We start from the raw sequence: 26,610 nt of genomic DNA, 5'->3' as shown, positions 1-26,610 counted from the left end.
CGTGAATTGACAAAATTAACCCTCCTCCTCCTCCTCTTCTTCTTCTTCTTCTTCTTCCTACCCAGCAACTTTTTCTCTTTCTTCTTCTTCTTTCTTCTTCTTCTTCTTCTTCTTCTTCTTCTTCTTCCTACCCAGCAACTTTTTCTCCTTCTTCTTCTTCTTTCTTCTTCTTCTTCTTCTTCTTCTTCTTCTTCTTCCTACCCAGCAACTTTTTCTTCTTCTTCTTCCTACCCAGCAACTTTTTCTTCTTCTTCTTCTTCTTTCTTCTTCTTCTTCTTCTTCTTCTTCTTCTTCTTCTTCTTCTTCTTCCTACCCCAGCAACTTTTTCTTCTTCTTCTTCTTCTTCTTCTTCTTTTTCTTCTTCTTCTTCTTCTTCTTCTTCTTCTTCTTCTTCTTTTTCTTCTTCTTCTTCTTCTTCTTCTGGAATTTCACATTGAAAGAAGGGTATTTTTGAAAAAAATCATCACATCTCACTTTTGACTCTTTGACCAAACGGTTTAAATGGACGGAAGGACTACGAATTTGGACGGAAGAGAAAGTGAGGGACTTAAGTGTTGGGTCGCCAAAATAGAGGGACAGAAGTGTTAATTACGTTAAACCTCAGGGACTAAAAAGTAATTTTCCCAAAAAAAAATTATTGTCGGTTTAAAAAATTTTTAACCCTGCAAGCATAGAGCAAAAGTGGGCACTTTTTTTCCCAGCACAGGCACCAACTGAAAAGGAAAATTTATCCACCGGTGATTAATGATTCAATTATCTTTAATTTACATCACCCTTCACCCAACTTCGTCAAATTTTCCAATTGACCCATTATTATCACTCCAATAAATTACTTATTTCAAAGGTTTTGACTTACATTTTTTTTAATTTCCTAATAAAGTTTTCTTTTTTGACTGAATTTAGATATGGAAACTACATCAAACTCCATGGAGTTGCATTACACGTGTTTTTAATTTTTTTTTCCGCTTTACATCAATGAATTTTAATTCAATAATATTAAAAACACCGTTTTCTAGAAATAATACTAAAATCATCATTAAAATCATGAGATTGTAAGTTTTCATCATTAACAAGCTCCTAATCTAGAAGATAATTGACTTAATTTAAATATATATTATTTAATTTTTAATATATAATAATTGACAAAATCTTAAACATAATACCAAAGAAAAAGTAGCCTGGCATAATATATCTGTATTTTTTTATTTTGTTCCAGTAATTTAAAATTTTTTAATAAATTTGCTTATAATTTAAAAAAAATTAAATTATCAGTTATCATTTATGAAATATATGAAAAGAATTAAAAAAAGTAATGTTAAATATGTAAAAATAAAAAATTAATTATTCTTTTATAACAGGATAAGCATACTATACTAGAAACAAAGCGGGCAGCGCCGTACCGAAGCGGCGACTATTATTGGAGACAGCGGGTAGCCAACTAGCCAGTGACAGTCAACCAGCGAATGCCACGTCAAAAACTCTTTGTTTCTGATATTTCGGGGGATTCCGGTAATTTTCTTTTTCGTTTGTATGCAAAACTTTCACCCAATCAAAGTGTATCTTGGCTTGGCCTGTCACAACCTGGTTACAGCCAAACCCAGCTGTGTTGGCCCCACTCTGCCTCCCTCTCCTACGAGATGATGCCCGCCCCAATTTATCATATCCAACCTCTTCCAATTTCTCAGTTTTCTCAATCACCTGAAGTTAATATAGCATTTAAAATTAAAATCACGATTTTAACATTATCATTTAATTAAGATTTATTAATGATTTTCTCAATAATTATTAGAAGCACTTGTTAAATAAGATGTCATTTATAATTTTAATTTATTTATTATTTATGTAATTGTATATACATCCATATATAGCATATATAAATTTATTCAAATTCCATAATTCATCAATTAGCTCAGCCGAGAAGTTGTCCTATTATACCGAAAATAATTTATCTTATTCCATGGTGGATTTTAGCGCGAAAAATAGAAAAAGCAAGGGAGGAAGACCCCACTGAACAACAGAGGAGGAGTTTATAACGGAGACTAAAGAGAGAGAGAAACGTTAAAATAGGTAAGCCGACATCCATTTTTGGACCATCGACGTTGATGTTTCCGAAGCTTTTCTGTACACTGACGTACATTTTGAGCTAAAACCTCTCTTCAGCATACCAAGCAAAGCTCTGAAAACCTCTTCACAAAGAAAACGAGACCTTGCTTAATTACAATGGATCCATGTCCATTTGTTCGTCTAATCGTCGAATCTCTAGCTCTAAAGCTCCCTCTGGCCACCAAACCAGCCGGTTCCGGCGTCCACCCGTCAACCACCCCATGCTTTTGCAAATTACGCATCAAGAACTTCCCTTCCCAAACCGCAATCCTCCCTCTCTGCTCTACTGCTAATGACTCTCCCCCTGACACCTCCACTTCCGCCACAGGATTCCACCTGGACTCGACCTCCATCCGCCGTCTCTCTGGGAGGCCCGTCACACTCCATGTGGAAGTCTACACAGGTAGGATGGGACATACCTGCGGGGTCAGCGGCGGCAAATTACTAGGTCGGGTACAGATCAGTGTAGATTTGAGAAATATCCAGTCCAACTCAAGAGTGTTTCAAAATGGGTGGTTAAAGCTTGGGAACCAACCAGATAAACCTGCAGCACGACTACATATCGTGGTCAAGTCTGAACCGGATCCACGGTTTGTTTTCCAATTTGGTGGCGAACCTGAGTGTAGCCCAGTTATTTTTCAAATACAAGGGAATATACGGCAGCCCGTTTTCAGTTGCAAGTTCAGTGCAGACCGGAATTCAAAATCCCGGTAATTTTTATAAATTAATTCACAAAAATTAATGGTGAATTCTACATAAAGTATAGTACAAGTCCCGTTAGAAAACATGAATTTTTAAAAAATTTTAATTAATTGATTTTATAAATTAAATTATAGATGTCTAAGAATTTTTTTTTCATAATTCTTTTATTCTTTTGTGATTTTAGTAAGTAGGGTGCTGACATGCGCCGATGGGGGTAGTGGCTCAGGCATGGTGGGGTAATTACAATTAGATTAATTAATATGTTGTTTTATCTATAATATGGCCCTGTTAGATTTTTTTTTAAATTGTTTTCTTCGAAAACATTCTAAATTAGAAATGTCAATTATTACATTTGGTCCTGTTAGTTTTTGTTTGTCCTATTGCTCTATATCTTGTAATTAATTAATGTTATGCCTTTAATTTTATGTCTCTTTTTCGTAAATTCAGGTATCTCCCATCAGATGGCACTGTTAACAGCAATCGAGGATGGATGACAACTTTTTCCGGCGAGAAAGAACGTTCAGGAAGAGAGAGAAAGGGGTGGATGATCATGATATATGATCTCTCTGGCTCCCCAGTTGCTGTTGCTTCTATGATCACACCATTTGTCCCATCTCCAGGCTCAGACCGTGTTTCTCGATCAAACCCAGGTGCATGGCTAATTCTCCGGCCTCATGGTTTCTCTGTCAGCAGCTGGAAACCATGGGGTCGCCTTGAGGCGTGGAGAGAAAGAGGTCCAATTGACGGCCTTGGTTATAGGTTTGAGCTCGTAACAGACAACGGCGGCCCAAGCGGAGGCATCCCCATTGCTGAAGCTACAATGAGTATAAGGAAGGGCGGCCAATTTTGCATTGATAACAGGATTATAAGAGATTCAGGATTAAGTTCACGATCACCAGTGAAGGGTTTTGTGATGGGTTCCACCGTTGAAGGCGAAGGAAAAGTTAGCAAGCCTGTGGTACAAGTTGGGGTACAGCACGTGACTTGTATGGCTGATGCTGCTCTATTTGTAGCTCTTTCAGCAGCTATTGATCTGAGCATGGACGCTTGCCGTCTCTTCTCCCACAAGCTTAGAAAGGAACTCTGCCATGACGACCAGGAATCCTTCTTTTAGAGCTTACCCAGCAGTTTTAACTCCTGATCAGCAAAACAACTGTTGGTTTGAGCAAACAATTAAAGACGTTTTTGAAAATTTTTAATTTTTGTCCTTTTTCCATTTCAAAATTTTCCTATTCTTTCATTTCCTTGAGAATTCTATAAATTTTTCTCCTGGTACGTAGGAGCGTGGCATTAGATCTGGTTTTGGAAGCTTGTCTATTGGTTGATTAGGTAGTTGGAATTCATAAGTTATTGTCGGTTTTGATATGCTAGAGGGTTTCTGTTTTGTTACATAACTACACCAACAGAATGAAACTGTACAGAAAAGAGATAAAGGCGATTGTTTGTTCATATTTCCCTGCTCTTCTCCTCTCTCTCTCTCTCTCTCTCTCTCTCTCTCTCTTTTGGATTTTAAAATAAAATAAAATAATAATTTTAATTTATATATTATTATATTTTAAAAAATTAATAATAATCTTAAAATAATTAAAAAAATTAAATAAAAATTACGGAATGAAAGAAATATAAATTTATAAATATAAATATTAATATTATTTTAATTTTAAAATTTTTAAAATGGAGACTAAATTAAACAAGTATCAAACTAAAAGATTGGTTTGGAAAGTGAAACCTACCGTATGGACAGCAGCTTCCACCTAAAAATAGATTGAAAACCGGTAAATAATAACAATATTAACTAGAGAATCAAATCATTTTCTATTTTTGGGAGTAATTTGAAACATTTTATTAATTTAAATTAATGTCGGAAACATTTTCTATTATAAATTAAAATTCGCATAATAACAATAATTACGTATCCTTAAATTTAGAGATAATTAATGTAATTTACCCCTAAATAATCTAATGCATGGGGCCATATGCCAACCCGCCAGCATTCAATGAGGCTGTCCCGATTTCACTCGCGCAAGTGGTGCACATTGCAAGAAAAGTGTAATAATTTTAGAAAATGGTGTAGTATTATTTACAAAAATAACTAATTCTCAGACTTAAATATTAAGTAAAGGAGTTATAAATAATTAGAATTTTTACAAACCATTCAAAACTGTAATGCTGTAATAAGCCTGTAGAGAGACAAAATTGTTCCTCGATTTCGATTGGCCTCTCTCCTCATCTCTGTCTGGTGGGGAGGCAAAAGGAAAAGCTTTCTTACCACCCAACAATCGTCTTCTCGCTTTTCCTTCAATGGCCGCCTCCCAGTCCCTTCTTTCGCTCCTCCTCCTTCTCAGCCTCCTCTCCGTCGCTATTTCCCAGTCCCTCATCCGTATCCCCAGCGACCGTAAAGCCTCCAGCGTCGATGATGATCTCTATTGCGATAGCTGGAGACTCTCAGTAGAAACCAACAACGCCGGATCCTGGATTAAGATTCCTTCCAGATGCCAGCGCTACGTGGAGCAGTACACCATTGGTGACCGCTACCTCTCTGATTCTGAGATCGTGGCTTTCGATTCCCTTACCTTTGCTAAAACCGTAAAGGTTGCTGGCGATGGGAAGGACGCTTGGATCTTTGATATTGATGAGACTCTGCTTACCAATCTCCCCTATTATGCGCTCCATGGATTCGGGTAAGTGAAAGAATTTAGCCGTTGAATTATGCTGACCATTTTAGCCAATGGGATTTTGTTCGATAGGGATTCTTTTACCTAGTGCATCTGACCAACAGTGAATTAGATTAGATTAGATGAATTTAACCTGATGCTATACCAATTGAAATTAGACAATTAGAAGGCTTTATAGTACTGATCATTAAGAGCTAGCATGGTTTTGGATAGTCTATTTTCCTAAACATTTCTTGAAAAGGGATGGACAAAGAGCTGGATTTCTCGGTGTATGATTATAATTGCTTTTGGGATTCCTTCTCCTTGTAGTAATTTTGGCTTCACGCTTTGTCTTCAAGTGAATTGCTTCTTGCTGGCGTAAATAACAACCTGCCTTTTGTAATGTTGTTCATGCATTAGATTATGTGACATTTGTCATATTAATTTTTAAATTTTCTTTCCGGGTCCTACTACTGGATTCTCGATTATGAAGATTTCGATTTTATAGGTCTTTTCCTGTTTTGCTAGATTAAATTAATAGCAAAGCTGTCTCGATTGATACAAATGCATGTACCCAGTTTTGTTGATCGAGGTTACCAAGTGTACATTTTTGCACACAGGTCAGAGCCCTTCGATGAAGCAGCTTTCGACGAATGGGTGGAATTAGCTCAAGCACCTGCTTTATCAGCAAGTATGAATTTGTACAAGGAGTTAAAGCAGATGGGATTTACAATTTTCTTATTGACTGGGCGGAGTGAACATCAAAGGAATGTCACGGGAAAAAATCTTCTATTTGCAGGATACAACAATTGGGAAAGGCTAATTTTGAGGTATGCACAATATGCATTATGATTGTGATAACTCTCTCATTCCATTTAGGCATGATCTGATGATAAGAGATGTGAGCAGTCATTTTCCATTCTGTGGACCTGTTCCTTCTTTATATGATGAAACATTGGGGTAAAGATCAATTTTATGATGTATGATACAGGGAACCTTCGGATCAAGGCAAGTCAGCTACACTGTACAAATCTCAAAAGAGATTGGAGTTGGTAAATGAAGGCTATAGAATACATGGTAACTCAGGAGATCAATGGAGTGACTTGTTGGGGTTTGCAATGTCAGAGAGGTCCTTTAAACTCCCTAATCCGATGTATTACATTCAATAAAAAAGCACAGAACAATGCTGTAATTTGGTGACACTTGTTTGCCACTGTTGTTTTGCTATTAGACTAAGTGGCTTTTTTGTAACTTTCTTCTTAATGATAAGTTTAGATTAATTTTTGAGTTCCCATCATGGCTCTCATTTAGCTTGTTAGCTTTTGTTTGATTAAAGCTAGCTGGAAATTTAAGAAGAGGAGAGTGCCCAAAACTTATTCCAAATCAATGTAAATTTCAACAATGAGGAATTCAGTTTTCTGGGTGTTCTCATCCATGAAAGATTGATTTATAACCCAGATATGCCTCATAAATGAAAAAAAAAAAGAAGAAAGCTGCAAATCATAAATGCTATTAATTAGTGACGCAACCATCCCCAGCCTGTTGTACAATATTGGTAAACCTAAACAGTCTGTCTCCATTCTTTCAAAAAAAAAAAAAGAAAAAAGAAAACAAAATAAAAGAAGAGAAAAACACTCTTGTCTCCTACTTTCACGGGGATGATGGGCCTAGATTAACATCTATTGTTGCCCCAAGTGAGCCACAAACAAGAGGTTGTGAAGAAGGTATTCTGAGACAACTCAATCCTCCTCCTGGTACACCCGAACACTCTGGTTGAGGCCTTTGCATAACTCCTCCAGGAATACAATTCAGAGAGAAATCAAAACCCGCATTTCTAATGAACAACTTGGTACATTCTTGGCTAAACCCAGACAAGAAATTATAAGCAACAGTCAAATTCAATAGGCTTTTCAGTGAACAAACCAGATCAGGCACTTCCCCAGAGAGCTTGTTGTGTGCCAAATTCAGAACCTCAAGCTCACTGAGACAAGACACTGTGTCTGGCACATGACCCATCAGTGAATTGTAGCTTACATCCAACACTTCCATATCTGTGAAGAGCCCAACGCCTTCTGGAATGCAGCCTGTTAACTGATTATTCAGAAACAAAATCTCCTTCAATTTAGAACTCATCATACCAAAGCTAGCTGGAATGCTTCCAGTGAACTTGTTATTAGCCAAGTTTATCACAGAAGCAGGAGAGTTACCCATATTTTGAGGAATTTGACTAGAAAATTGATTATTGTTGAGAAAAATTGCATCTAGTCTCTTGTTGAAAAGATCTTCGGGGATGGGTCCTGAAAAGCTGTTGAACCTAAGGTCTAAGTAAATGAGATTTGGAATGTACAAAGTAACAACAGGGAAACGACCTGAAAAATTGTTGTTACTGAGGTCTAATTCCTGGAGAGAAGAGAGCTCTCTGAAAGAATCTGGAATTGTGCCAGAAAATCTGTTGCTGTTCAGGTGAAGGAGAGTCATATCAGTGAGGAGAGAGAGTTCTTTGACAAGATTCCCCTGGAGATTTCCATGGTTGAGATCTATGCCTGCAACAACCGGATCAGAGGGGCTATCAAATCCAGCATCATCTCTAGGAACTGCACAAAAAACTCCTTTATAAGAACACACATCAGTGCCAACCCAAGTGTCCAAAATCTTTAATGGGTCATCAGTGATTGCTGATTTCCAAGCTTGTAGAGCAGTGTAAGCACTGTTGAGGTTTGAAATTGAAGACCCAGATGATGGTGGATCGTTGATTCCACCACCAATCCACACTCCTCCACCACCGCCACCACCTACATTGCCTATGCCAACACCCACACCAACACCAACAGCTGCTCCTCTTGGCAATGCCTGGAACTGGAAAAGAAGGAGAAAAGCCAGAATCCAGCTCTTCTCCATTATTTTTAGCTTAGGCTTCAGAGATGTTTATTTGATGGGTTTGCTTGAGATGTTGGCTAAAAGAAGTCACAGCATTGAAGAATATAAATGGTGTGGGGTTACTCAATTGCTTTGGAGCTGAATGCATTTTTATTATTATTATTATTTTTCTGCTTTTCTATTTCTGGGTTTCCTTTTTCCCTGTGTGTATTTACATGTTTGGTGTTTATTATTAAATTTCGAGGTAATCAACCAAAAGAACTCCATCCTTTTTCATTTTTATAATTATACTCTATTTTTTTAATATTTCACCGATTAAACTTATATTTTTATATTTTTTCAATTACACCCATTAAATTTTTTTCTTAGAAAGTACTATACTATATCAATCACGTCATCTTTACATTATTATGCCACGTAAGTAAAATTCAAAATATAATTAATTACTATTTAAAAAATTAAAATTTAATTGATAAATTTTTAAAATTTAAAGTGTAATTACAAATTTTTTATTATTTCTTTTAAAGTTAAAATTTATAATATTAAAAAAATAATTTATATTATTATTATTATAAATTTTTTAATTTTACCAATAATTTAGTATATTAATTTTAATCTAATTTAATTTTAAATTAAACCACACTAATTATTGTTGTAATTTAAAAAAAATAATTAACAATATAGTTGAAATAAAAAAATAGTTATAATTATTTTACTATTTTATATTCTAAAAATAAATTATGCAAAATATAATTTTAAATCAATTTTATATTTTATTCAAAAATTTTAATCAATTTATTACATAAGCCCTGTTTTTAATATATGACTAGAGCGTTTTCAACATATAATTTAAACGTTTGAATGATTATGAACACATACCACCATCTCGTATTTTTTTTTTTATAGATCTAACCAATTATAATATAATTTTATTTTTCTGTTACATCACTTAAATATAATTAATATATATTATTAATTATATATGATTTTTAAAATACAATAATAATTAGTACAGATTCAAAAAAATTAAGACATAGGTTAATTTGAATTAAATTAAAATAAATTAATATACTAAATTATTGATAAAATTAAAATATTTATAATATATAAATTTTAATTTTAAAAAAAAATCTCTAAAAAAATTTTCAATTGTATTTTAAAATTTAAAAATTTATCAATTAAATTTTAATTTTTTAAATTATAATTAATTATATTCTGAATTTCGTTGTAGTAGACTAACGTGATGATAATATATCAAGTTACATGATAATTTTATTAATTTATAACGTAAAATTTAATGGTAGAGTAACGTGGTGATAATATGTGAAGTGACATGGCATTCATATTAATTTCTAACATAAAATTTAATGACAAGGTAATTTAAATAAATATAAAAGTGTGAGATTTAATTGATGAAATATGTTAAGAATGATAAAATGTAATTATAAAAGTAAGAAAAAAATAGTTTTTTTGTCGTTACCTCTTAAATTTCTCTTCTGTAAACACATTTAAGCATCTGATCTTTTTTTTGGTGGAAGAAGAGGTTAGGTGAGATTAAGATTAATTATTTACCTACACTGAACCATAGAATTGAATAGCTTTATTGCTCGCATTGTTTTTTTGACTTTTGCCCCTACACTAAAATTTATTATGAAATAAATGAAGATTTTATTTTATAAAATTTATTAAAAAAAATGTTTAAGTGGGCAAGTCAAAGAATTATAATGTTGAGGAGTATCCAAATACAAAATTGGTAAACATTATGCAAGTAACATGCAATGTCTCCCTAGTGATGATTGGAGTATGGCTCATGGGAGTATACGGATTAAAGCAAAAGCATGCAAGTATCCAACTTTGAGCTTCTGTATTGGATGGCAGCTAGCTATCCAATTCTCTCCATTTTCACTCACCTACCCAAAATAAATGCAATCAAATTGCTTCTTCCTTATTCAAGTGCCACACTTTAAGTGGCACTCCTGCCAAGTTGTTGCCTAGTTGCAATTTTAGACTTGGCCACAATGTAAATTCATTATGCGTTACCCACTTCAAGCATGAAATGATTATACAACTAATTAGAAGGCTATTAACTAGACTAAAAAACTTTCCAAGACAATAAGGAGAAGACACGACAGAGCTTCATAGCATATCTACAATTCATGGAAGTGGAATTCATCAGAAGTGTAATTTCGGTCCAAATTACCAATATTAACGATAATGAAACTTTCTAAAATCAGAGAAATCAACTTTCTGTATATTATTTTATAATACTAATAAAAGTGAAAATATTAATGGCTAAAATCATGCCGAATAGTTTTATTTCAATATTCTAATAAAATTTGATGGATGCTGGGTTTCTCCACCTCGTTAAGAGGCCGGGCTCATGATGACAGCACTAATTCGAGAGTCGCTAAACCTCTTAAATGGACCGGTCCAGACCATTCAGCCTTAAGACATGACCTCCTTTGGACCTCAGTTTCTTCAACTCCAGCCCAGTCATGAGGAGGAAGAATAACCAGCCCGTTTACCTAGCAGGTCCGTTCGCATGCGCGCCAGGAGGGATTAAATGGCCGTTCAATATGGAATAGACGCCTGATATTTTAGTACGTACGTATCCGTATGTCAGAGACATGTGACCCAATAATGACGAGACATTTAAACATCACTAGCAGATAAAAAGAAAAGAATAAAAGGAGGAGAACACCCTCTTTTCATGACAAGCTTATTAAACCATTGTAGAACCCTATTTTTTGGATCTCATCATCAAAATTAATTAAGTTTGTGAAAATAGAAGTTATCTATTTTTATTAAAAAAATTTTAATAGATTGATCCATTATAAATTTAAAAAATATCAAAATAGGTCTAATTTATTTTTTTTATGAAACTCACTTGATTATATCTTGAAAATCTCTTGGTCTGTGATGGACCAAATCTAAGTATTTCCCATTTTTATTAGCCATGCTTTGATGGCATTGGAGAGTAATTTAATATTATTTATTTTTAATACATTAACTCGATTTTAAAAATACATTTTAAAAAATCATTGGAGAGAAAATTAATTTTGAAAATAAATTAATAAACAATAACTACTGTAAACCCTAATTTAATTAAGAATAAGTGAATTAAAGAAAATCAAATTTTTCAAAAAGAGCAAAACATTTCCTTATCCCATTTGCACTATTATAATAACTTTTTGAGAAGTATATCATGTTCCATGGGCACAAACACGGGCCTGGACTTGCTGTATCGAAATTGGGTAAGCTGCGATTAATATTCTTTCACGACAATCTCTTAATTTTATTTTAATTTGATGCTCTTACTTCTTAAATCATATTATTATTATTTAGCTGGATTCCTCCTCCAAGGGATTTTTTTAAAATTTAATATATTAAACCAAAATGAAGTTATAAAGTTAAAAGATTCATCAGTGACAATAATTCACTTTTTGGAAATTTAGTTAATGTAATTAAAGATAAACTTTATATAAATCATGTTTGATTTACAATGCCTATTTTTTAAAGGGAAAGTACATTTCTAAGAATTCACTTTTTGGAAAATAAGGCATAAATTAATTTTGTTTTTAAATTATAAAAATCTAATATTCATAATATAATATAAAAGGTAACATATTAAAGAATAAATGGATAAATTTTATTAAATTTAAATAAGAAACTATAACTTATCAAAACTCATTTAGATAAGTAATGCTCTACTTTCTATAAAGGCAGTTTAAGGATACAAATCAAAATGAGATAATTTTTCGCATTTTATGAATATTTTAATATATTTTATAAAATTATTGATTAATTAATTAATTTTTTTATAATATAAAAATTAAATAATTTTTTTTTTAAAATAAATAATTTCTCGACGAGAAAAAAAAAGAAATAAAAGAAAACCATAGAAGATAACGTTCCATCTCCCCAACTGTCAAAGCTTCCGGCCTCTCATATAAAAAAAGGGTAAAGAAAAAGAGAAAGGGGCTCACCTGAAGCCTCGAGAGCGAATCTTGAAGTGGGTGAATCGCAATAAAACGCCGTTGAGAAGGGCAATTTTGGTATACTATTAATTAATTTCGGTTTCTAACACCGTTTAACCATATATGATATTCATTTTTTGGCGCATCATCACTTTTCCCGGTTTAGCTACTCCTACTATCTTCCCCCACTCGAATTTAGCAAACCAGTCCCTTGGAATTCCTCTATTTACATGTCCTACCCATGAAATTTTCATCTCCATCCATCCATGCCCTTATCTTTCAATCCTGCACTTGACAGGAAAACAGAATGCTATTCTCCTGTTCAACTTTGTGAATTTTACATGTATATTCGATCTTAATTTGTGAAACTTCGGTATTTGGTTTTTTGGCTGCGATGAAGATCGAGGACTTGGAGGATTTAGAATGCGATCTAGGTCAAAACGACAGCGTTGATGCAAAGCAGCTGGTGAAGGTGGACGCGAAGAGGGCGCTGGTGGGAGCCGGTGCTCGGATCCTGTTTTACCCGACCCTTCTGTATAATGTGTTTAGGAACAAAATCCAAGCCGAGTTCCGATGGTGGGACGAAGTTGACCAGGTGTTTTTTTTTATCAAATTAATAAATCCATCCTTCTATTTTTATATATTTTGTTTGCTAGCTGAGAAAATGCAAGAATTTATGCGTAAGATAACAGAGTTCCATTAATTTGTGAAGAGAATTTATTTGGATAACGAATATTTATTATTCTGGATGTTCGATGGGGATATATTACTCGAGCTTGAGCTGGATACGACTATGTGATCTATTGGGTATTAACTCCAATGATCTTGTTATCCGTTTGACTAGTTTCTTAATTGCTTTTCCCGCAATCCATTTTAGAGAACTTATTATTGCCAGTATGGTGAGACAGTAATCTCTTGTTTATGCCTTATTGTAGTGTTTGTATGACTTTTGATGGCTATGTTTTGCAGTACCTTTTACTGGGTGCGGTTCCATTTCCTAAGGATGTTCCGCGGTTGAAGCAGCTTGGTGTTGGTGGCGTCATTACTCTCAATGAGCCTTATGAAACTTTGGTTTCCTCATCCCTGTATCATGTGGGTTATATTCTATATTAAATGCTTCTTATGTGTTGGCTTTTTTAAGCTAAATTGTTAACCAGCAATTTATTAACTTGTCCTTTTTTTAATTTCATGCAATTTCCTTTCATAGAAATGAAGATAGAGCTTTATATTTTCCCTCAGGCTTTTTGACTCGATAGAGGTCTGATTGGTTTGTTACTACAAAGTTAAAAAATGGCTGTCTTCTTTTACTGGTCGTTTTTGTGTCTTAATCTTAATTTGATGGCGATCTGTTTTTCACTATGTATAAACTATGCAAAACAATTTGAAGGAAGTTGGCATGTTCTGGTTCAAAGTTGCCTTCCAAAATCTATCAGCTAATAGAAAGTTTGGCCTGAATTCAGTTAGTAGTTGTAATTTGATATGGCTGAAGTTTTAGTTGAATTACTAGTTACGTTCATATCTCATGTTTTACAGGCCCATGGCATTGAACACCTTGTAATTCCCACGAGAGATTATCTCTTTGCTCCTTCTTTTGTGGATATCAGCCGAGCTGTGGACTTCATTCACGGTGAATAATTATCTGCTGGTCTATGCCTGCCTTGTGTACTTTTACCTTCTTGTCTCTTATTGACAAGGGAGATCGATTCTGTTTTTCTCCTTCCTGGTTATAGAGAATGCATCCTGTGGTAGAACTACATATGTTCACTGTAAAGCTGGACGAGGAAGGAGTACAACTATCGTGCTTTGTTATTTGGTATGTTTCATCCCTACAAATCAGGGGGTTGATACACTAACATTTTTCTTCAGCAATCGATATCTATAGATTTACTTGTTTTTCCAATTTTGGCATTGTCTGATTGATGAAATTATCAGATCGAGTTCACTGCATGTTGCAGGTAAAGTATAAGCACATGACACCAACAACTGCTCTAGAATATGTGCGCGCTAGAAGACCTAGGGTGTTGCTTGCTCCATCACAGTGGAAGGTAATTGATAAGATCTCTTCGTACTCATTTTTTGGAGCAATGTAAATTATTTCATCAGAAGTTAAACAAAAAATTCCCATTAGGTCCTTCCCCTTTGTACAAAGTTTGAGGTTTGAAAATGCTTGTCATGATGGCGTTGCAGGTTCTGCCATCTCATTCTAATGAGATCTACCTGCACCTTTTAATTGAGCCATTTGAAGCCAGTCCATGTGATTTTGGGATTCTTTTTGAGAAATGAGATTATTACTTGCAATTCTTTCAATAACCATTTGATACATTAGACTATCCGTGCTATATTTTCTGACAAATGAGGTAGTTGTACCTGTGGTATCACTGGTATAAGGGAATAATTAGTTCTTTTAGTTACATTTGCATGTAATAGCACAGGTGAAATAGTTTTACCCTAAAAATGGATGTATATTTCAAGGTAACTGGTTCTTCTAGATTTTCTTTTTATGACCTCGCTTCACTATCTTTGCCTTTTTATTGCTTGTTTGCAATAATAATAAGCAGGCTGTCCAAGAATACAGCCGGCGCCGACTACCTCCGACTGCGCAGTCTCCCTCCGGGGATGCAGTTCTGATAACCAAAGCAGATCTAGAAGGATATCATAGCGCATGTGATGATGAAACTGTCCATAAGGAACTGGCAGTTGTGCCTAAAATCAAGGGCAGGCCCATGATGGCTATGTTATCTTGTCTCTTTGCTTCCTTGAAAGTTTCTGGTGTATCGGGACCTGTTACAAGTCGGTTGCCTGAGGCACGTGCTTGCTGAGCCCCAGAATCCTTCATGAATGTTGTGAGGTTGTCTTGCTGTAAACAAAAGCTTCATGAAATAAGTATGGAGTTTTCGCATTAACCCTAATTGAACAGAAATGATAGTGGAAAAGTTCTTTAATGTTGCATAAATCGAAGTGCAAGCAGTAGCCAGTAGAGGAATAATTTGCAACTGTTGTACATGACACTTCTATCATTTTTTTCTTTTTATATAAACTCTTTATAGTCATTTGTGATTTGTAACCTGGTTCTCTGTAAGAACTGAGAAATTTACTGCAAGTGAGTTTGATCCATATGAAGAAAAAGTTGATGCAGAATGTATGGAATTATTTTCAAATGGATCATTTGTTACATATGTAATTCCAAGTGTTACACAACTGAGAAAGTCTCTTCCAATATGTTGGGATGGGTGAAAATGAGGTAAGGGAAGGTAAGCGTTTTAAATCCTTCTCAATCCAATATTTGACGATTTTGGAGATTTTAAAACCTTCAAAAATCACACCTTCCTTAAATAAACTCCCTACCAAAAAAAATATTTTAGAGAATCATTTATTCATGGGATGTTGGGTAATGAGTATACAGGTTGTTTTCTGCCTATGTCGTTTAATATTTAAAAAATATTTGATCGGTTTCATAAAATTTTATTAAATACTCAGAGATGTTTTAATAATTAATAAAAAATTATTTTAAAAATAAAATAAAATTAAAAGTTTATATATTAATATTATTTAAAAAATAAAATAATAATTTTAAAAAAATAAAAATAAAAATTATGAGATGGACAACTCAATCATTTTTTTTTTGTATATTTGAAGCTAAATTTGGGTCATTCTTAAAATAGAAAGATTTAATGATTAAATTAAATTAAATTATTTCATATAATAGTCATTGAAATTAAAAATAAATGTACACCTCCATCTTCATTCTTCTAGATCTTAAACTAAAATTATCAATTTGAACTTGAAGCTTTTATCCTATAGCTTAAGAATATGCAGTCACTTAATTTAGTTTTAATCAAATAAAATGAAACAATTAAAATTAAAATAAATATTAATCGAATCGGATTGGAATAAAAATCTTTAAAATGCATAGAGTCGAATTATCCAAAAAATCCAATTTGGTTTATTGGTTTGTAATTTTTAGACTATTTTAATTTGCATATTTATATTTTTTGGGCCTAGTCCCATAAATTACACATTGGCTTTCAGTGAAGCCCACATATTAACAGATCATAAAAACCTATAAAACCAACGAAACTGTAAAAGCCCATAAAATCAACATAATGAAATACAAAAAAAAAAAAAATCAATGGTTCAGTTTTCTTTTAAATAAAATTAACTAGGTTGAAAATTAATCTTCTTTTAAAAAAAATAATTTTTAAACCAAAATAATTAAGAAATTAAGTTGAAAAATTAAACAAAATCATTTTAATTAATTAATTTATTATTTTGTAATTGATTTTTCCCATTTTCCATGTCTTCAATCACAGCAGCCTCCATGTCAGGAAGTCATCTCTCGAGCAATTCACCACTTTGAGGAGCTTCTAAAATAATTTAGTAGAAAATAGAGAATATTTTTCCCTTAAAATGAAAGTAGATAAGATAGGAATGAAAACAAAGTTATTCTCTTGTTTGAAAAGGGAAGAAACTGAAGAGAGTAAAGAAAATTATAGTAAATTTTATAATTTTTATTCTAAATAATTCAATTTGATAATTTTATTAAATTAATATTTATATTAAAAGTTATATAAGTTCAATTAAAAACGTATATATAATTAGTAAATGAAAATATTTTGATTTAAGTATGGTATTACAATCAGCCAAATTTCATTCACACTTCAGCAGCTTCCTTGCTGATGTATACATATAGTAGCCAGTACTGGAGAAAATTACATAAAAGTATAAAGTATTTTTAAAAGAAGACAAAGGAGTCCCTACTGGTAAGTAATTTCTCAGTAGAAGACAAGACATGGAAGCAAAAATGGTCAATTTCTGAGTAGGAAGATATAGAGTTTAGGGTTGAGTTTCACTATCAAGAACTCCACTTGAAAAAGTTAAAGAAACCGAAATCTGAGCAAAGTTTGAAGTACAAATAGATAGAAAGTGATTCACAATTAATGAAGAAGAAGAAGTGGTGGTGAAGTAGCTAACACATGAAGAAGTGGGCTGTGCTGTACTGTACTTTATAGAAAGCAGCAGCTGATGAGGACGAGGGTTGAGGCTGAGGCTGAGGCTGAGGCTATATGAGCTGATCTGAGCCCTATCCTCGATGAAGAATCACAAAAAGTTGGGATGCCCATGTTGTGATATTCCTCATTGCACTACAACAATTCTTCCTGCAACTTCTTTATGGGACCAAATCTATACATACTCCCATAGAAATTTGCTAATACTATCTCCCTTTAAAAGCAACCAAAATCTTCTATAAAGCGAAATAATTGAATATCACCTTTTTAGGTTGAACAAGACATTTCCTTCCTTTTTTTTTTTTTAATTTTTGTAAATTGCATGTGGAAAGAGACACTTCTCCCATCTCCATTCTATTTTATATATATATATATATAAATCCCCACCTTCTCGGTAGGATCTTCTTCTTTTAATTTGTTGATTTTAACAAAATATTTAGCAGCAGACCATCTTTGCTTGGATTCTCTAGCGAATCGGCCTCAATTGTAATAACAAAATTACACTAATTAATTAATGATAATTAGCTAATAAAGAAATTTTGTATTATTTATAATAAAGTGGGATGGGTCATTTCAAATTTAAAGGTTATTCTTGTTTTGTTCCATCTTTATTCCCTTTAGAAACTACGATGAAATTGCCTAGGCTTCATGTTGATTTTAACTTTATTTCATGCACGTCCCCATGAAAGAAAAAGATTCATGCACGTTATTCTCTCTTTCTCTATCTCCTTCTCAAGAGATAAGCACATATTTTACTCTATAAAATACTGCACAAAAGCTCCAATATGGAATAGAATAAAGCAGCAAAAGAAGTTTCCCAGTTAACTTAAAACAAAAGGGACTCTCACTTAAAATCTTATTTCTGTTGCTGCTATACAAAAGATTCCGTATTTTTCAATTATTTCTACCTCAGCCAACTCGTCCTATAGCTCCTCAAATTCCCTTATTCCTTGTCTGAATAAATATTTTTTAACAGCTACCCACAAGAGGAAACCAATAAGTCTGCCTGCTTTTTAAGAGAGTGAGAAATTTCTTTAATGAAAAATCACCCATGATGGTGAAGTTTGTAGAAAAAAAATGGAAATGAAATTATGACCCGATGGCATTTTCCCATTTGCTGTCATAGTATAATCAAGAGATGACATGGGATGGGGACGAGATATCAAACTAGAAATTCTTTTTAACCATCTAGAGTATATTTGCTTTACTTTGCAATTTGCTAAGATACATATAATTCAAATTACAATTGCTGCAAAATCATTTTCATTAGTTTGCTTAAAGAAGGTTCAGGCATCATAAAAAAGAAATATTTTTAATCAAATTGATGCATGTCATATTCTATTTATGTTAATTTATATATGCATCTGTAAACATATAGGTAAAACAAAAAGTTACGATTATCGCTCAAAATCTTGTCTACTTAATGTTAAAGGTTGTCTCAACAGAGAACAATTTTATTTTTCTAACACAACATATTTTTCTATGCTAATACTTATTGAATTTGAAAGGTAGATAAACACAGACCTATGTGTATAGGTTCTTGTACTAAAATATTCTATTATTTCTAATATAGAGTTAGATAGAAATTTCGAATTGTGAAATCCCATGAAGTTATAAAAAAAAAATATAAGTAAGCCTATTTAAATCCGTTTTTGCTGATGCGTTACGATTGATATTAAAATTATTCTTATTAAAAAATTATCTAAAATTAACAGACATGAAAAAAAACTATTTGTGAGATAATGTAAAATTATTCAAAACACTAAAAAATTGTCATAAAAATTCAACATACACAACATAGTTTACGTTGCAAGATTAAGTAAATCCTACATGAGATTAGGGAAGATAGAAATTACATATATTTTGAATTAAATAAATAAATTAATTATTTTGAGTTAAATAAAAAATAATTATAAAAAATATTTAAGTCAATTATTTTAACCCGCTATTACATAAACTCCATACTTTTTAAAAGGAGAAATTCTATTATTATGTCCAAAATTATTCAATTTAATTACTTTAATTTGTTGGTGATGGCCTAAGAATAGACTTGTGTATCTGATACCACTCCTTTGGTTTTGTCTGGTTGCAGTTTCTTCTCTTGGAGGTGGCCGGTGATATTATGAGTAAGTGAAATTCGTTTTTGTATGTGAAATTCCCAAATGAAGAATATTTTATTTGTAATATTTTTCGTTTAAAAAAATTTATAAATAAGTTTAAACAAAGTGAAAATTACAAATAAAATTTTATAATTTATAAATAAATTTATTCGTTTATAAATTTATTTCTTTTATAATGATAATTATATAATGTAACGCAGCAATGGCATAAACAATTCTATTTTTTTCATTATCAGAAAGAGAAATCATATAAATCCCTATTCGTATTTGACTAAAAACTGACTAAGCACAACAAATCAAGAAAGTTTTTCTCCTGCAATTTGCACAAACTATTTGGTATTTTTCTTATCAAAGGACAATAAAAGAACTTATACAGATGTCTTAAAATAATAAAATAATAATAATAATATAAGCTTAAAGATGATATGGTAATGATAATGGTGATGATTTTCATGCACGAAGATTTTCCTCTGGTCTTTGTTTCTCCTTCTATTTGTCAGTAGAGAGCAGCCTTTCTTGGTTTCTTCTCTTTTTCTTTGTTTTTCTTTCTTTTTCCTTTTGTTCTTTCTTCTTTCTTTCCAACTTGGACTGTTGTACAGTTAGTTCAGTTGAGACCATTAGATGTTTAGAACCTTAGCCGCAGGTCCCCCCCCGCAAGTGAAAAAAGAAGGAAAAAGAGAAAACCATATAGATGGTTCCTTGGCCTCATCTTGAAAAGAACATGGGAGGCCACAAGTACTAATGATGATGCTAATGATGTTGTCTGTAGGGTTTTTGTTTATTCTCTATTATTTTTGCTCCTATCCATGATGATCCTGGTTGTCAGGGTCTGGCCAGAAGGAAGAATACTTCAACCATTCAGCCTCTTGTGGGTTTGCAATGGATGACTCCTGCAACAAAGAAAAGTGCAAAGCATGTGAAAATTAGGGTTAGGGATTAAAACAGATGGTTTTTCACCTAAGAAAAACAAACAAACCAATGAAGTTGCCTCTTTTTTCCTTTTGATTTTCCTCCACAATCAGATTGTCTGATACTGTGCTTTCCTTGGGAGGACACGCATGATAAAAGTTTTCATGTTGCTATCATCTACCTTTGAGAAAAATAAAGAACATATATTTGGAAACTTCTTTTTTCATAATGATGCTTAATCCTGTTAATTGTCACATAATTACAATTATTATGATGGAAAAAAAAATGGGTTTATGGTGCAATTAGCAACTAATTCATACAAAAAACTGAGGAATTAAAAGTTTCACCTTTAGTTTTTCTATTTTTATTGTTACAAAAATAAAGGAAAAGAAAGAAAGATTCTAACTGTTTATGTTCAAAGATTGAAATGCAAGAAATTAACTTAGTTATATTGCTTTTCTAATTCTTCAAAATCATGCCCTCTTTCCAGTGTGGTAACAAAAGTTTGCTCACCAGTCGATACATGATAGGTTCTTTAATTCTTTACTAATACTGTATACATCATAATAGAAGTTCCAAAAATTAAACATGAAAATAAAAAAGAAAAATAAAGGAGATAAAGAGAAAAAAGAAAAGGTTTCTTGCTTGTATCTTTAATTTAAAATAATATTATAATAAAGAAACTTGTTTTTTCTTTCTTTTCTTCTTTTTACTCCTTCCTCTCCTTTTCTTATCTTTCTTTTCCTGGCTTCTTAGTTGGAATTATAACAAACAAGAGCTCATGGATTTCAGGGTCAAAAAGTTCATACTCACTTCTTTAATATCAGTGGAGGTACAACTCATAATGAGTTCTTCTAGACCAGTTGCAGACCTTCCTCCCAGTTTATGATGCTGCTGCTGTTGCTGTTGTTGGTGGTGGTGTTGCTGCTGCTGCTGCTGCTGTTGCTGCATGCATTCATTCATTCATTCAAAAGATACTAACAAAAAAAAATTACTAAATCTCAATCATAACGTCTTTAAAAGTGAAAGGAAAGTTTATTGTGCCTAATTTAGCTGACAAATAAAGCAGCACTGAGTCACAAGGAACGAGCCAGCCTCAGTTGAACTTGGGTGCATGAAACGCTAAGTTCCAAAAATAATAAAATAAATGAATAAATAACTCAAGTGTCACTTTATTATGGGCATGTAGAGAGAGAAAGAGAGATAGAGGTTGTCGGCAGCTGAATTCACCGTCATCAGGCCACCAACCTCTCTAACATTCTCGCACTAGGTCAAACTCTTCTGACTTGGTAGGTTGTTTTTTTTTTTTTTTTTAACACTGCCACCACCCTTTATGAAGAGCAGCCAACTAATGTTATACTTTTATTTCGTAAATAAAATCCTTGCTCATGAAAAAAATATATACATATTGGAAGTATTGGAGGAAATGGGGTTAGCTGAGTAAATTACCTGGATTTCGTTTTGAAGCATTAATCTTGAGACATGGTAGGGGTCCTCTTCAAGAATGATGGATGTGTGATGGAGAGGTGGTGGAGAGATGATGGCGGAGATGGGATGTGAAGGCCTGGTGATGTGGAAGGCTGTGGTAGCAATCTGATGGTGTATATGGTGGTGTTGCGGCTGTTGTTGATGATGATCATGGGCCATATGATGTGGCCTCTGATGGTGCTCCCGAATCTCATCACATGTGCCAGATACTGGGGTCTCCCTTGCCGTTGAAGCTTCTCCGATCGCCACCTGAAATGGACACATCCTCCATGAAGCAGTAGTTTGCTAGCCAGTCAATTTTCAGACCCCCTTGATTTAATTTAGCTTTGATTAGTTCTTTTTCAAGTCTTTGTGTGTTTCTATCAATTTTGAATATTGGTTCCATCTTAATGTTACTTACGAGTTACCGCTTTTTGGGAAGTAAAAGAAAGTTCAATTTGTTAGCTGACAAAGATAATCAAGTGAGGTCCATAGAGTTTTTCATGCTGAATTTGCAAGCAATGAATTTGAGAAAGGTGTTTAACCCTGAAATCTTTTTCAATTCGTTCCTTTAATTTTATATTTTGTCATATATGACTGAAAGCATAATGCTGAAACCGAAAACTTGAATATTAATATTTCTAAGTGGAAGAAGGTTATGTTCATCTAGTATGGATTTATTCTTTTGTCCAATGGTTGTTGGATGAGCGAGAAGAAGAAGAAGAAGATGCATGAGAATTGGATATATGAATAAAAATGTTACCTCATCAAAGCTTTTCCTGAAGGGAGGAAACCCAAAATGATCCGATTTTAGTTGTTGGATATCCATGGCACTGTAAGTTGATAGTGCAGCAGCAACTCCAGCTCCAGTTATTTCATCTCTGTGTGGAATTATTTCTTTAGAAGAGCAGCTCCCACTGCCACTGTCTCTCCTGCCATTGGGATCACTGCTCCCTTCACCAGTAGTTGCACTCCTATCAGTCCAATTGCATTGCCTTGGTTGTGTTTGATAAAAGATCTTTGAAACCACAAGTTCTCCTTCTTTTTCTTCCTCATTCTGACCAAGGTGGTATTGGTGCATGACCCAATTAGTTTTTTCAGGCTTTCGATTTTTACCAAAATTTGTATAGAGGACTAAGATTTTCTTGCATCCTTTTTGTTTGCCATTCACCATGACTGGCCTTGTCTTGCCTGTTTTATGCCATCTTGTCTCTCCGCCTTGCAAGTCGCATTCGGTTTGAATTTTTCTTCTCTTTCTTGTTCCAGTTGTGTAAGCCTTGGAAGGTCTATGGAAGAAATGCCTGCTCAAGCCATCTCTTGTAACTCCTGCAAGAAAAATGTGAAGAAATTTTTACCATAATCAAAGTTAGTCTCACTTAGGTGCAACAAACTGTGACACAAATAGTTTTTCTTCAAAAGTCATAACAAAACCCTGAAAATATATCATTGATGAGTTTCAGTTTCTTCTTGTCTTCTCTATTTCTTTTTTTTAAAAAAAAAACTCAGAATATGAAACAGTAAAACCTAACAAGATTGAACAGCGACGAGAGAGAGAGAGAGAGGAGATGAACAATATTGAAAATTTTGACCTGGGAGTTTCTCAGGATGAGTATAACAAATCCCATCTTCTCCTTCAATAGTGGGGATGAACTCATCTATCAAAGGATGAGACTTCATGTCTTTGGCTTCAACTTTCGCTTCAAGGTGTTCTATCAGTTCTTGGTCTGTTGGATCAAATTTCACACCAGCTGGTAGACCTAACCAATCCTACAAACTCCATTAAACTCCAAGTTAAAATGAAAGTTGAATTTAATAGATATAAATAAATCCATCCCTCTTAAGAAAAGATGGAACGGAGAGTGCGAGAGACGAGAAAGCAAAGCTTCGAAGAAAGGAAAAAAAAAAAAAAAAAGAAAGAAAGAAGAAAGACTCGGAATAAAACATGAAGCATAATTCTTATTTTTTGCTTTGCAATATTCTTCTTTTGTTCAAAATCTATTTGAAGCTAAGAATATTATTAGGGATTATTATTTCCGTACCGGCTTTCCTTCAAGCTTGTGTCCACAACCAGGGCACTGCTTGGATCCACACAGCTGATGCTCTTCAAGCTTCGCATCGATGAGATCAGAGCTGCTGATGGAGCTCAAATTACTCTTACTCATCGCTGCAGCTGATGCTATCTGCTTCTTACTCGCAAAGTCTTGAAATCTTCTACCAAGTTATCAACTTTATACAGCAGCTTCCCACTCATATCCCTGTTGGCTATCTATATATACCAGAAATCATGTATTGGAGATCTGATCATGTATGAACTAAGGAAGAACGCACTAGATGATGCGGATATATTGGATTAGACCTTTGACAACAAGAATCCAAAATATGCATAAAATATATGAATTTTTGAGTGTGCTTTGAGATGGGTATCAAAGAAACAAGCCGCAAACACTTAGAGATGATTCAAACAAGAAAACAAGAAATCAAAAACAAAGAACCATGGATATCTATAAATATGTAGTTTACACATGAACAAAGCTAAGCTCGACCGAAAAAATTAAGCAATACCCAGATGAGAAATCGGACCAAAACTGCAGGAAAAAGAAAAACAAAAAATATAAACCGCAAGGAAAAAGAGAAAAAGATCGCGGAAGGGATCGATAGAAGAGAGAAGCTAGAACAAGGAGGAGGAAAAAAGGAAACTGTCACAACAGGATTTAGCTATAAAACCTGCTTTAACCATGGAAAACACCAGAAATCCCTCTCTCTAATCTCTAACTTTAACTGAAGCTAAGGGGAGAAAAAGGAAAAGCTACACTCAAGCCTAGACATCCAACTTTAATCCTTTGCAAATTTAAGAAGCGCATGTAAGCGGTTTATGTGAGAGAAAGCAAAGATATAGAGAGATAAAGAAAGAGAAAACAGGATAGAAAGAAAAGGAAAAAAAAAAAAACAGCTGGTTTTCCTAAAGCAGAAGGCTTCTCTCTCCCACACACTTACAGCCACAGCCACAACCCTCTTTGTTTTGAGGGCCTATTGACTACTAAAGCAAAAGGCAAGAAACGGCCTTCACAGCTGTTACTTAAGGGCACACATTCAAAAGCATATATCAAGAAGAAACCCCATATCCTTGATAAAATTATTTATTAATTTAATCAAAAAAGGAAAAAATAAATAACAAATTAATATTATTTTGATGGGTAAAGGTTTGCTGGATGAAAAACTTTCTCAAGTCTGTGTATGTATATATATACGAGGCAGTAAACTTTGAGCTCACTCACAGTTAAGTTGTTAAATTTTCTTGGGCAGAAGAGATTATCGTTAAAACAGTAAAGCTATTTTATTATTATTTTTTTGAGAGAAAGGGAAGAGATTATGAATATGGCGAAATAGGAAGATAGGTAGAGGGATATAAAAGAAAAGATGCTAGGAACTCACATGGGTTTGGAGCTGGAGTGCTGTTCATTATTCTTTTGGCCATGAATGTTGCAGAGAGAGAGAGAGAGAGAGAGAGAGAGAGAGAGGAATTACGGGTTGCTTGATATACAAGGCAAATGAGCAGTGTACTTGATGGACCACCACCACCCCTTCTTATCAAAACTATTATAAAATCATATTTATAAAGGCAAACATATGTGTATGCTGTTATATTATAAAAAAAAAAAAAAAAAAATTCGATGGAACTTCAAGCAGAAAATGACACACCCATTTATTTTTAAAAAAATTAATTAATTAATTATAATATTTTTTATTCACCCATCCATTATTAAGATATATTTTTCATATTCTAAACATTTATATTTTTTTTAAAAAAATATTATTAAAAAATTATTTATTATTTAAAATTTATCATTAAACACTAAGCAAGCAAACCTTGTTTTGTTTCTTGTGGAGGGCAGAAGGTGGAAGAAGAGCTTAAAAAGAAAAGAAGTAAATAGAAAAGGGGGGCATCACAGAAATCTTTGTGTATCCCAAAAGTATCTTGGATCAGATGATGGTGTTGTTAGCATTCATGTTTATAACATTCTTTTGGGCAGTCAAGACTATATGATGAAGGGACCAAACAAATCATGTTTTCATGCCTATCATTGCTCCTTTATCTCATTTTCATTTCTTTATTTTTTTTATTTTTTATTTTTATAAAGGAAAAATAAAATTAATATATGTATATATATTTTAGGAAAGGACAAAATTAATGTATGTATATATATAATAACTATCGAGTTTTTACTATCTAGAGCGAGACCAGACCTAAGAGAAGAATGTCGGCCTAAAATCCATCAAACTCTCTTTGAACAGACCAACCCAGTACCTTAAGTTTTGATCCGGATGTACGGAATAGGCTGGATCCACAGCAAATTCAAGTCATAGGCCGGATCCACTGCAAATCCAAGTCCAATGGGAATAAATTTAGTCCAATGATGTGACGTGAGAAAAAATAGCTGACCAGTCATTTCGCAGACCTATCCACGTGCGCACCGAAACATTTCGCAGTCCTATCCACGTGCGCACCGAAGGAATTAAATGGCCACCTGGCGTGGAGAAAGACTCTGACACATCCATACATATGAATCTGCATGACAGTAACATGTGATATTATAGTAGAGAAACGGTTAGATGTCATTAGTGAACAAAAGAAAAATTGATAAAAGAGAAATAACATCTTTCTTTCCGCCTAAACTTACACGATTATTATAAATTCTATTTTTTGGATGTCAGACTAGTAATATATATTAATTTTTTTTTTAAAAAAAAAGATGAGATTATCCAAGGGGTTGACCTTTTGACTAATTTGGCAAAA

At 33.3% G+C, this 26,610-nt stretch overlaps 5 protein-coding genes across 8 annotated transcripts; 3 read left to right on the top strand and 2 right to left on the bottom strand.

Moving 5' to 3' along the window:
* Positions 1-1,912: 1,912 nt before the first annotated feature.
* On the top strand, positions 1,913-4,254 carry LOC110603178. The gene is made up of 2 exons (XM_021740875.2): positions 1,913-2,813; positions 3,253-4,254. Exons 1-2 carry the CDS (start codon positions 2,221-2,223, stop codon positions 3,917-3,919), a joined length of 1,260 nt encoding a protein of 419 aa, XP_021596567.1. The 5' UTR covers positions 1,913-2,220; the 3' UTR covers positions 3,920-4,254.
* Positions 4,255-4,955: 701 nt separating this feature from the next.
* Positions 4,956-6,751, top strand: LOC110604135 (acid phosphatase 1). The gene is made up of 3 exons (XM_021742246.2): positions 4,956-5,486; positions 6,080-6,289; positions 6,451-6,751. The coding sequence occupies exons 1-3, from the start codon at positions 5,107-5,109 to the stop codon at positions 6,626-6,628; spliced, it is 768 nt and encodes a 255-aa protein (XP_021597938.1). The 5' UTR covers positions 4,956-5,106; the 3' UTR covers positions 6,629-6,751.
* A 202-nt stretch (positions 6,752-6,953) lies between these two features.
* Positions 6,954-8,446, bottom strand: LOC110604134 (leucine-rich repeat extensin-like protein 4). The gene has a single exon (XM_021742245.2). The coding sequence runs from the start codon at positions 8,355-8,357 to the stop codon at positions 7,110-7,112; it is 1,248 nt and encodes a 415-aa protein (XP_021597937.1). The 5' UTR covers positions 8,358-8,446; the 3' UTR covers positions 6,954-7,109.
* A 3,921-nt stretch (positions 8,447-12,367) lies between these two features.
* LOC110603689 (phosphatidylglycerophosphate phosphatase PTPMT2) lies at positions 12,368-15,494 on the top strand. Its single transcript, XM_021741524.2, has 6 exons — positions 12,368-12,908; positions 13,283-13,405; positions 13,847-13,940; positions 14,044-14,126; positions 14,269-14,358; positions 14,872-15,494. Exons 1-6 carry the CDS (start codon positions 12,708-12,710, stop codon positions 15,130-15,132), a joined length of 852 nt encoding a protein of 283 aa, XP_021597216.1. The 5' UTR covers positions 12,368-12,707; the 3' UTR covers positions 15,133-15,494.
* A 4,148-nt stretch (positions 15,495-19,642) lies between these two features.
* Positions 19,643-25,331, bottom strand: LOC110603687 (NAC domain-containing protein 75). Of its 4 annotated transcripts, XM_021741518.2 has the most exons (7): positions 25,248-25,331; positions 23,855-24,081; positions 23,405-23,582; positions 22,579-23,141; positions 21,798-22,085; positions 21,162-21,293; positions 19,643-20,329 (listed from the first exon to the last, which is right to left on the bottom strand). In XM_021741518.2, the coding sequence occupies exons 2-7, from the start codon at positions 23,975-23,977 to the stop codon at positions 20,240-20,242; spliced, it is 1,374 nt and encodes a 457-aa protein (XP_021597210.1). In that variant the 5' UTR covers positions 23,978-24,081; positions 25,248-25,331; the 3' UTR covers positions 19,643-20,239. The 4 variants fall into 4 exon arrangements, with proteins under 4 accessions (XP_021597210.1, XP_021597212.1, XP_021597211.1 ...); XM_021741520.2 differs by lacking the exon at positions 25,248-25,331 and having other exon boundaries at positions 21,162-21,284; positions 23,855-25,210; XM_021741519.2 differs by lacking the exon at positions 25,248-25,331 and having other exon boundaries at positions 21,162-21,287; positions 23,855-25,209.
* Between the last annotated feature and the right edge of the window lie 1,279 nt (positions 25,332-26,610).

This window comes from Manihot esculenta, chromosome 16 (assembly GCF_001659605.2).
Source record: "Manihot esculenta cultivar AM560-2 chromosome 16, M.esculenta_v8, whole genome shotgun sequence".
NCBI classification, from domain to species: domain Eukaryota; kingdom Viridiplantae; phylum Streptophyta; class Magnoliopsida; order Malpighiales; family Euphorbiaceae; genus Manihot; species Manihot esculenta.
This window is presented reverse-complemented; position numbering and strand designations above follow the sequence as displayed.